This window comes from Mus pahari, chromosome 3, assembly GCF_900095145.1.
Source record: "Mus pahari chromosome 3, PAHARI_EIJ_v1.1, whole genome shotgun sequence".
Lineage (NCBI taxonomy): Eukaryota > Metazoa > Chordata > Mammalia > Rodentia > Muridae > Mus > Mus pahari.
The window spans coordinates 3,955,257-3,966,085 of record NC_034592.1 but is presented as its reverse complement, the minus strand read 5'-3'; the positions used below and the strand labels follow the sequence as shown (position 1 = coordinate 3,966,085).

The 10,829-nt window shown below is 36.9% G+C and overlaps 1 protein-coding gene across 1 annotated transcript in view; it reads right to left on the bottom strand.

Annotated features, from left to right (window-relative positions):
• Positions 1-6,995: 6,995 nt before the first annotated feature.
• Positions 6,996-10,829, bottom strand: part of Malrd1 (MAM and LDL receptor class A domain containing 1) — a 658,259-nt gene continuing 654,425 nt past the window's right edge. The window contains exons 38-40 of the mRNA XM_021195116.1: positions 10,260-10,335; positions 9,340-9,368; positions 6,996-7,077 (exon numbers count right to left, since the gene is read on the bottom strand). Coding sequence (XP_021050775.1) covers positions 6,996-7,077; positions 9,340-9,368; positions 10,260-10,335 — 187 coding nt within the window. The remainder of the gene's footprint in view (positions 7,078-9,339; positions 9,369-10,259; positions 10,336-10,829) is intronic.

Sequence of the window (10,829 nt, the reverse complement as noted above, 5' to 3'; positions counted from 1 at the left end):
TTTTTTTTTTTTTTCTTGCTTTAGATATTAACTCCCCAATGAAGTTTCCAAGATACATTAGCAATGAGCTTCAAAATACTTTGGAAATTGACACAGAGAAAAGCAGAATAACATTAAGAACCACAAACTTGCCATTGGTTTGTCAATGTAGGGCAATACATGAAGTTTCTTTCTTTTTTTCTCGCCTTTCTTTCATTTTTCTTTTACTACTTTTTTATTGGATATTTCCTTATTTACATTTCAAATGTTATCCTCTTTCCCAGTTTCCCTCCCTCCTTCCCAGAAACACCCTATCACATCCTCCCTCCCCCTGCTTCTATGAGGGTGTCCTCCACCCACCCACCCACTCCCACCTCCCTGCCTTCCATTCCCTTATCCAGTGGGGCATCTATTGAACATTTATAGGACCAAGGACCTCTCCTTCTATTGAAACATGACAAGCCCATACTCTTACATATGCAGCTGGAGCCATGCGTACTCCTTGATTGATGGCTTAGGCCCTGGGAGTTCTGGAGGGGGGTCTGGTTGGTTAATATTGTTCTTCCTATGGGGTTGCAAACCCCTTCAACTCCTTTACTCCCTTCTCTAACTCTTCTATTAGGGACCCCACACTCAGTGCAATAGTTGGCTGCTAACATCTACCTCTGTATTTGTAAGGCTCTGGCCTGGCATCTCAGGAGACAGCCGTATCAGGCTCCTTTCAGCATGCACTTCTTGGCATCCAGAATAGTGTCTGGGTTCAGTAACTCTATATGGGATAAATCCCCATGTGGAAAAGTCTCTGGGTGGCCTTTCCTTTCATCTCTGCTCTACACTTTATCTCCATATCTGTTAATGTGAGTATTTTGTTCTCCTTCTAAGAAGGGCTGAAGCACCCACACTCTGGTCTTCCTTCTTATTGAACTTCATGTGATCTGTGAATTATATCTGGTTATTTGGAGCTTTTGGGCTAGTACCCACTTATCAGTAAGTACATATCAAGTGCTTTCTTTTGCAATTGGGTTACCTCACTCAGGATGATATTTTCTATTTCTCTCCATTTGCCTAAGATTGTCATGAAGTCATCATTTTTAATAGCTGAGTTGTACTCCATTGTGTACACAATATGTACCACATTTTTTGTATCCATTCATCTGTTGAAGGACATCTGGGTTCTTTCCAGATCCTAGTTATTATAAATAAGGCTGCTATGAACATAGTGGAGCATGTGTCCATATTACATGTTAGAACATATTCTGGATATATGTCCAGGAGTGGTATAGCTGGGTCCTCAGGTAATACTATGTCCAACTTTCTGAAGAACTGCCAAACTGATTTCCAGAGCAGTTGTACCAGCTTGCATTCCCACAAGCGATGGAGGAATGTTCCTCTTTCTTCACATCCTCACCAGCATCTGCTCTCACCTGAGTTTTTGATTTTAGCCATTCTGACTGGTGTGAGGTGGAATCTCAGGGTTGTTTTGATTTGCATTTCCCTGATGACTAAGGATTTTGAACACTTCTTTAGGTGCATCTCAGCTGTTCGATATTCCTCAGTTGAAAATTCTTTGTTTAGGTCTGTACCCCACTTTTTAATAGGGTTATTTGGTTCGCTGGACTCTAACTTCTTCAGCAAAGTGACTGGATATAAAATGAACTCAAACAAATCAGTAGCCTTCCTCTACTGAAAGGATAAACAGGCTGAGAAAGAAATTAGGAAAAGAATACAGTACTTCACAATAGCCACAAATAACATTACATACCTTGGTGTGACTCTAACCAAGTAAGTGAAAGATCTATATCACAAGAACTTCAAGACTCTGAAGAAAGAAATCAAAGATCTCAGAAGATGGAAAGATCTCCCANGCTCNTGGATTGGCAGAATTAATATAGTAAAAATGGGCATCTTTTCGGAAGCAATCTACAGATTCAATGCAATCCCNATCAAAATTCCAAATCAATTCTTTATAGAGCTAGAAAGAGCAATTTGTAAATTCATCTGGAGTAAAGAAAAACCAGGATAGGGAAAACCATTCTCAACAGTAAAAGAACTTCTGAGGGAATCACCATCCCTGACCTCAAGCTGTATTACAGAGCAATAGTGACAAAAACTGCATGGTATTGTTACAGAGACAGACTGGAAGATCAGTGGAATAAAACTGAAGACCCAGAAATGAACCCANACACCTATGGTCACTTGATCTTAGACAAAGGAGCTAAAAGCATCCAGTGGGAAAAAAGACAGCATTTTTAACAAATGATGCTGGTTCAACTGGCGGTTACCATGTAGAAGAATGCAAATCGACCCATTCTTTTCTCCTTGTACAAAGTTCAAACCCAAGTGGATCAAGGAGCTTCACATAAAACCAGATGCACTGAAACTTATAGAGGAGAGAGTGGGGAAAAGCCTCTAACATATGCACACAGGGGAAAAATTCCTGAACAGAACACCATTGGCTTGTGCTGTAAGATCAAGAATTGACACGTGGGACCTCTTAAAATCGCAAAGCTTCTGTAAGGCAAAGGACACTATCAATAAGACAAAAAGGCAACAAAGAGGTTGGGAAAAGATCTTTAGCAATCCTACATCTAATAGAAGGCTAATATCCAATATATACAAAGAATTCTCCTTTTTTTCTAAGAAGTGTTTTGGGAAAGAAAGTCCCTTGCTCCTCATATGTGTCGATATAATTTTTCTCTGAGTTTTCTTTAAGATAATGAAGTTTCATACAGTGAACTGTAAAAGATACTGTTCTGAATACAGTAGTTTTGGTTTATTCTGTTTTTCTTCCCTAAATGTATGAGGCTCTTTTGTGGGAGGAAAACATAGTTGTTATTTAGAGACAAACTTGAATCTTTAGTTTAAGGTTTGATAAACATGCGAAACTACTGAAGCTCAAGAAGATGAGATGAGAAAATAATTAATTGTGTTTTCAGGGCACCATATAAACACAAAAGAATGAAATGGGCAAAGAGGAAGTGGCTTCATTTGAATTCTATGTAACATTTATGTGGCAAGAAATCATTGTGATGAAAATTATTTCAACACTGATCTAAGCTAGTGTCATACAAGAAAACCTACTAAAATGATGAAATGTTATCTCTCTTGTCCAGTTGAGACTTCTCTAGTATATGCACCCACTAAACTCTTGATATACTCTTAGTTTAACTGTATTTTAAATTTTTAGTAGTTTAGATTAAATCAACTTTCACATTAAATATCCACAATAGTGAAATTATCACATTGCATATAGCATGTTATTTACATTAATATTTATATTTTATGAACTAAAAATATGCAAATTGCATAGCACACTATTTATATATATTTTCACTGTTTTAGTGTGTGCTACTGCTATTATTATTATTATTATTATCTTAAGATACCTTTAATGAATTGGTTAATTAATGAAGACAGTTATCAAAGAAATGTCTTAAGTAAATAAGGAGCCAGTTAACATTTATCTTTGTGATCCATTCTCTAGAAATGTCCTAGATTAGGAAACAAATGTAACCAGGTCCAAGTTGGTAGGTGTGAGTTTTTGCCAGCAGTAACTTACTCCGGTCCGGTCCGGGTTCATCCTGAGAGGCAGGCTAGACAGTGAGAGAAATGGGGCCAGGACAAAATATTCTGATCGAAGCTCAAAGTTTAATGAAGGAGCTGTTTATATAGAGTGGGAAAAAATCCCAGTCCCCAGCCCCAGTCTTTGAAGGCACAGGTGAATGTCCTTAGGCGGGTCCAAAGGATGTTGTCTTCTGGGACATCAAATGGTCTTCTTGGTCTTCTCAGCAGGCGATGGAGACACTTTGAAGGACAGTAGTGCAGCTCTGGCAGATCTGAAGATTTCCACCTGAATCTTAGCAACTGCAGGGGGGTGCGCTTTGAAAGACAATGATTAGTATAAACAGTAAGGCAAGCTTGGCAGATCTGAAGACCACCACTGCAGGTGGTCTAGTGGCAACAGAGAGCTGGGAGGCCCCAACAAGTAGGAATTTCAGATGCTTTCCTGACCTGAAGCTGAGTTAGGCAGACTGTTTACTTTGTAATGTGCTCACCAGCTCCTCATCCTTTATCCAATTACCCCCCCCCAAAATAAAAGTTTTCAGAAGTAGCAGCATGAATTCTCTCAGTCTCACATTAAATGAGAAAAAAAATGAGTACAAATGATTACCAATTCTAGTCTTTCACCTTCATAGAATTTCCATGTATGCTTAGGATATCACACAAAATGTTAAAAAATATTTTAGGATATATATTACAAACCCATGCCTGAACAAATCAAATTCTTAGTTGTAGTATCATTACTAATTCTGTGTTGAGTTTCAGTAATCAATGCTCTATGTATCAGGAATTCTTTTAGTATTCGTGCAAAACAGACAGTTTAGGTCAGATAAGCATTTTCTTTTGAAAAGAATTGCATGTTTGTACATTTTTTTCCATGCAGCAGCCTTAAATTCTGGGCTGAATTAATACATACAACTTCTACAGAATACATATATTTACATAGCAACCCCTTCTCTTTTCCCTATTAGTTTTCCTAGGATCAGTAATTTTACTGTCAACAATGAGAAAAAATAGAAAAATAATTAATATAGAGCTAAACTCTACAAGGGATTTCAGAAGATGACTCAGGGATGGCGAGATGACTCCACAGTTAAGAATACTTGACTCCCTTCTTTAGGACCCAAGTTCAGCTCACAACTTCCTGTAACTCAAACTGCAGTGGAGCCAGTGCCTTCTGGCATTACAGGTACCTGTATACATGTTCCATATATGGCCCCCACATGCACATAAATAAATTAAAATGAGTATTTAAAAGTTTAGTAAAGTAAAATTCAACATTGATTTATCAAGAAGATAGTGGAAAGTGATAAATTTTGGCCAAGCTGTAATCTCACAAAACGTTTGTCAAGTTTATGTACAAATTCATCCTTTCCTGTCCCCTTTGCTTTTCTGATGAGGTGATAAAATACCCTGACAATTGTAATCAAAGGAGAAAGGCCTGACTTCAGTGCATATTTCAAGAGTACAGTCCATCTCGGCAGGGAAGCAATGTAGCAGGACTTATGAAGCTTCTGCTCATATCACATCTACATTAAGGAGACAGAGATGAATCAAACTCAGCTCCCATTCTCCATCTTATGTATTTTTGCATCCTTGCTGTGGAAAGGCACATGTCACAATAAGTAGGAATTGCCTACTCAGTTAATGTAATTGGTATAATCTCAAAGCCGTGCCTAGAAAGCCATCTACCAGGTAAGTCTCCATTCCGTTGAGTTGACAATTACCATTAACGATAGTTTCTTTTCTTTTCTTTCTTTTTTACAATTTTATATAATCATTTTTTTCACTTCTGATTTTATCCCCCTCCTGGTCCACCCTCTGACTGTTCCACATTTCGTACCTCCCTGCCCCTGTCTCCATGAGGATGTCCCCAACCTCCCTGCACCTAACCCCACCAGAACTCTCTACTCCCTGGGACCTCTAGTCTCTTGAGGGTTAGGTGCATCTTCTTTGACTGAATCTAGACTAAGCAGCTCTCTGCTGTATATGTGTTGGGGACCTCATATCAGCTGGTGTATGCTGCCTACCTCCCGAACTTGCCTATTGCCATTCTTTCTGCTGGCCCTCAGGGCTTCAGTCCATTTCTCCATCCAATACCTGGTCATGTTCCCCTCTTCCCATCTCTGTCCCCTTTCCCAACCAGGTCCTTCCCTCTGCCCTCCCGCTCCTGTGATTGCTTTCTTCTCCCTCCAAAGTGAGAGTTAGGCATCCTCCCTTGGGCCCTAAATCCAATTTCATTCAAAGAGCCCCATCTCTTTGAAGATATGCTACAAAGATTTGATTTTAGCCTTACATTGTATAGTAAAGGGTTGCACTCAATTGTGGCAGTTTCCATCTCTTTGGGATGACTTGTTTAGCATGGATAACATGTCTATCTATGCTGATAAATAAGAAGTCAATTATAGAAAATGTTTGCTGTATATGCCTGTAGGGTAGTAGTATCTGAAACTGCAAGCTGAGAAGAATTTTTCTGGGTGTTAAAACATAACATGCAGGATAAAAGTTAGTCTTTCCTATCTTGAACTTTATGCTTAACACACGATGAAGCCATCAACTCATCTATCCTTCGAAGAGAGTGATGAGAGTTGTAAACAACCTGGAGTTTTGCTTCGATAACAACTTTAACCATGAACAACCAAATTACTAAACATTGTGAGCATCTAATTTTCTGACATATACATATATTATTTAAACCATTAGAGTGGAGAATTCTCAGTTTATATAATTCAATACTTTTTAATTAATGCTTTGGCATTTTCATGCCTATATAAAAGTCTCATGATTATCTGCAAAACATGGTTTTATAGTTAATTATCATATGATTTTAAAAATGCAAAAAGAATTCTTGATTAGGGTTACCATCATTTGTCCAGTTTCATGAGATTACAAAGGGAGTAAATTAACCTTTGTTTCTAAGCTTTAGTGTAAAGAAAGATCACTTTAATACTTCTCTATATTCCCAATATGATGTAACCTGATTCATAAATTTTAGAGATAATCTCTGAGTCCTATAGAAAAGCTTGCTTATCTCACTGTAACCACCTCTCTGATATATTCAATTGCCTTGATTTATGACCTTCTTTGTAAAACCATGAAACCAATTCCATGAACATGAAATTTAGGGTAACCTAAATCTATGTTCCCAAGCCATGGCTACTCAAATTTTCTTTTAGAATAAACTATCTTTTAGACTCCTAAAAATAATAATTGATATAAAATAAAAGGAACATCCATTGATTAGGCAGAATGTTTTATTGAAGCACTCAGATATACAATGAAGTTAAGGAGCAGTCAGTGATTCCGTGGAAATATTCAAAGAATCTGTAAGGAGTTTGTTTCAATACATTGCAATCAAACTAACATTTGAATATTTTCTCTTTTACTTCACACAGGATCAATTTAGTGAATGAAAATTTCTGTTAACACATGTTGATTGAAACCTAGGTTTGGTGTTAAGATTTGAGATGATGCGACACTGTCTCCAGGCTTCCAGATGCGGCCCCATAAAATGGATTTGGAAAAGAATAGACGGAACTATAAGGAGGAAGCATACATTTAGAAGGTTAGTATTTTCCAGAGTAAGATAGAAAACTTCTGAAAGGATTGTAAAGAATGAAGGATATTTCAAATAAATATTAATGGGAATGATAACGAGTGCATACCCAAGCCTTGCTCCAGAAACACCAGCTCACATTAGCAGCTCACACTAACATGTCTCTGACATGGTGTCTCATAAAATAGGTTTGCAGGGCCCTGTGGACTTGAGTTTTACTGCTTCCTCTCAACTACGAGAGCATAGAGAAATTCAGAAGGCTGTATTTTTATGTTCAGCTTGCAACGTTAGCTATAGTTAAAGGTAATAAAGCAGCAACACTAACACCAACAACCACAACAAGATCTTTGAATTAGTAGGATTAAAGACTTAGAGTATATTACAAATTTTAAAATATGAGAAGTTCCCCTGGAAAACCTTGTTTCTTCAATAAATATTTTGCAAGAAGAAAACAAAGAGAAACATATAAATATGTTTTAAATGTGTTTTTATCTCTGAAAACTACAACAGAAGTTTCATAGTTAAGTAATAGCTGTGATTTTCTTAAATCATGAATGAGTTGAGGTAACATGTAGTAAGAAAAGTGATAAAAGATAGCTAAAGGTTGAACATATTTGATGGGCTGATGGCTGATCGAGAGAGCTCCTTACTGTTCTCCCCAAATCAATATCAGTATAAGATATTTCTGTAAGAGCTTTTGAAAAATACTTGAGATAAATGTATTTTTCTGTTACATAAAGAACTTAGCATATATTTAAGTCATTTTTCTAAATTAATAGAAACAGACATGACAGGATTTCTTCCCTAGTCATCCTTAATGAACTAAATGAATTTTAAAAGGAATGCAAAAAGGAAGCAATTTATCTTTTATCAAGAAATAAAATGAAATTCTGAAGTTTTGCCTTGCATGATCAGTTGGAGCCTGCCGTGAATATGTTTGAATGCATGTTGAAGGTGGCCTTTGATCCGGATCTCCCCCTGTGCATTCGGGGACACACATAGCCGAACTCTAGAAGTGCTGATTTCCCAGGGAAAAGTAAGGAATATAGGACATCTTCTTAGTCACTATTTACTAACTGTCACCTTGTTGAGATAACTAAGTTGCAGATTTTTCACACCTAAAGCTTTGCACTTTAATTTTTTTCTAGAATTAGCATTTATCAGATACAAAACTTATCTAAGTTGGGGGTAAAGAGATCAAGTTTCTTATCTTTATTAAAAATAGAATTGGGGTCCCTGTATTGTATCCAATAGATGACTGTGAGCATCCAGTTCTGTATTTGCCAGGTACTGGCATAGCCTCTCATGAGACAGCTATATCAGGGTCCTGTGAGCAAAATCTTGCTGGCATATGTAATAGTGTCTAGGTTTGTTTATGGGATGGATACCCGGGTGGGGCAGTCTCTGGATGGTCCTTCCTTTCATTGCAGCTCGAAACTTTTTCTCTGTAACTATTTCCATGGGTATTTTATTCCCCATTTTAAGGAGGAACGATGTATCCTGATTTTGGTCTTCCTTCTTCTTGAGTTTCATGTGTTTTGCAAATTGTATCTTGGGTATTCTAAGTTTCTGGGCTAATATCCACTTTTTAGTGAGTACATGTAATGTGAGTTGTTTTGTGATTGGGTTACCTCACTAAGGATGATATCCTCCAGATACATCCATTTGCCTAAGAATTCATAAATTCATTGTTTTTAATAGCTGAGTAGTATTCCATTGTGTATAGGGGACTTTCAAGATAGCATTTGAAATGTAAATGAAGAAAATAACCTAACAAATTTTTTTTCAAAAAAAATATGGATAAAAATAAATTAAAAAATACATGCTCTGTTGTTCAGTCAAAAGTTGTAAATCCACTGAAAATTGCAAGATTGCCTCAGTTTTGCATTCAAATCTTTCTGTATGATTTATTTTACTTAAACAAAACAATAACAATAAATCTTGCCTAGATCTCCAAAAAATAGAAATGGTATGCCGTTCAATTCAATTGATTAAATATTATATCTCTGGAGGTAGTTATTAACAACTGAGCAGGAATTTGTTTGATTTGTTCACTGAATTACCCATATGACCCTTCATGGTCAGAGAAATTTCTTACTTCCTTTCTCCCATTTCCACTTAAACAAAACTAAAAGTGTACATGATAAGGTTGTTGAACACAACATGGAAATTTAAAAAGCCTTTTGTTAGTCTTCAAGCGCATAATCCAAGGTTTTGAAATGTTGGAATCCGCCTGACCTCACGCTTTGGTGCTTATTTTCAATGTCAAGACCTAAAGGTAAGGAAATGTTGACAGATTATTTAATAAAAGTAAGAAAGGAGAGTAGGAGAGACGCCTCAGGAGTTCATAGCAGTTACTGCTCTCAGAGAGGCCCTGAGTTTGGTTTCAGCATCATGTCTGGCCATGTAGCACAGCCCAAGGCATGCTTCCTCCTGCCACTCCTGCACTTGGGTGACAGCCCAAAGCATGCTTCCTCCTGCCACTCCTGCCCTTGGGTGAATGTACTTGCCCCCACCCCTTTATTCAGACTTATAACACACATAAAATAAATCTTTTAAAAGTAATGAGGAAAAAACTCAAGCTTTCTATAAATAAGCCAATAAAACACCCAATGCGTAGTTATGGGGAAAGATGACTAATAATACTCTGTCGGTTCAATTGATATTTTCCAGATTTACCAGCTCTCTTGGAAGATGTACAATGACCGCAAAGCCATTTAACAGTGAACTTATTTTACAAGCAGAATCAAAGTGTTCTAAATGGAAAACCTCCCTCATTTTTAGAGCCTGAAATGCCTGCCCCTTTGCTCCTAATTGAAATAAATCCACTTGAATATTTCGCTTAGCTATGATATAGAAATGGTTCCAAACACAACTAATTGGTTGTGGGTAGAGCTGTGTGTGTGTGTGTGTGTGTGTGTGTGTGTGTGTGTGTGCATGTGCACTTGTGTGCATGTGTGATTGCATTGTATACATGTGTGTAAGTTTGTTTGTGCCTGTTGATGCACATGTTTGCATGTGCATGTAAGTGTATGTCTATGTGTCTCTATGGGTATGTATTTGTGTGTGCTTATCTGCATACATGTACGTGTGTGTGTGTGTGTGTGTGTGTGTGTGTGTGTGTGTTTGCTTTTGAATCAATGTAATTAACCTCACCACTTACCTCAGTTTTCTCTTGGTTGATGCAGTTCCCATAAACTGGGTTGATAAAGGAATGGTTGCCTCCCCCCTCAGATTTCCTTTAAAACAAAACAAAACAAAACAAACAAACAAAGAGAACATGGTCACCAATACCCAAATGTTAGTGAACCAGTACTAACTGCTTTATGTTCTTATTCATTTTTTAGAGAGTCTTCCTGTGTAGCCCAGTCTAGCCTCAAATTCTCCTGCCTTTTTCTTTGATCTTTAGATGAAGGAACTAGAGGCTTGTATCACCTTAGGTATACATACATGTATAGGCATGCATATATAAATATAGATATAGATATATAATCTGTATTACCTTTTCTGGAAATATATAATTACTAAGTGCTTCATGGATCCATGGCAAGTGTTCAGGTTATTGTTTAGTAGAAAAATTTTGAGAGAGTGTCTTGCCAGAACACTTATTTTCATCAATGTATTATATATATATACACCTTTATTTAATATATATACATTTATATTATATATGTACATTTATATTATATATATATATATATATATATATATATATATATATATATATATATAT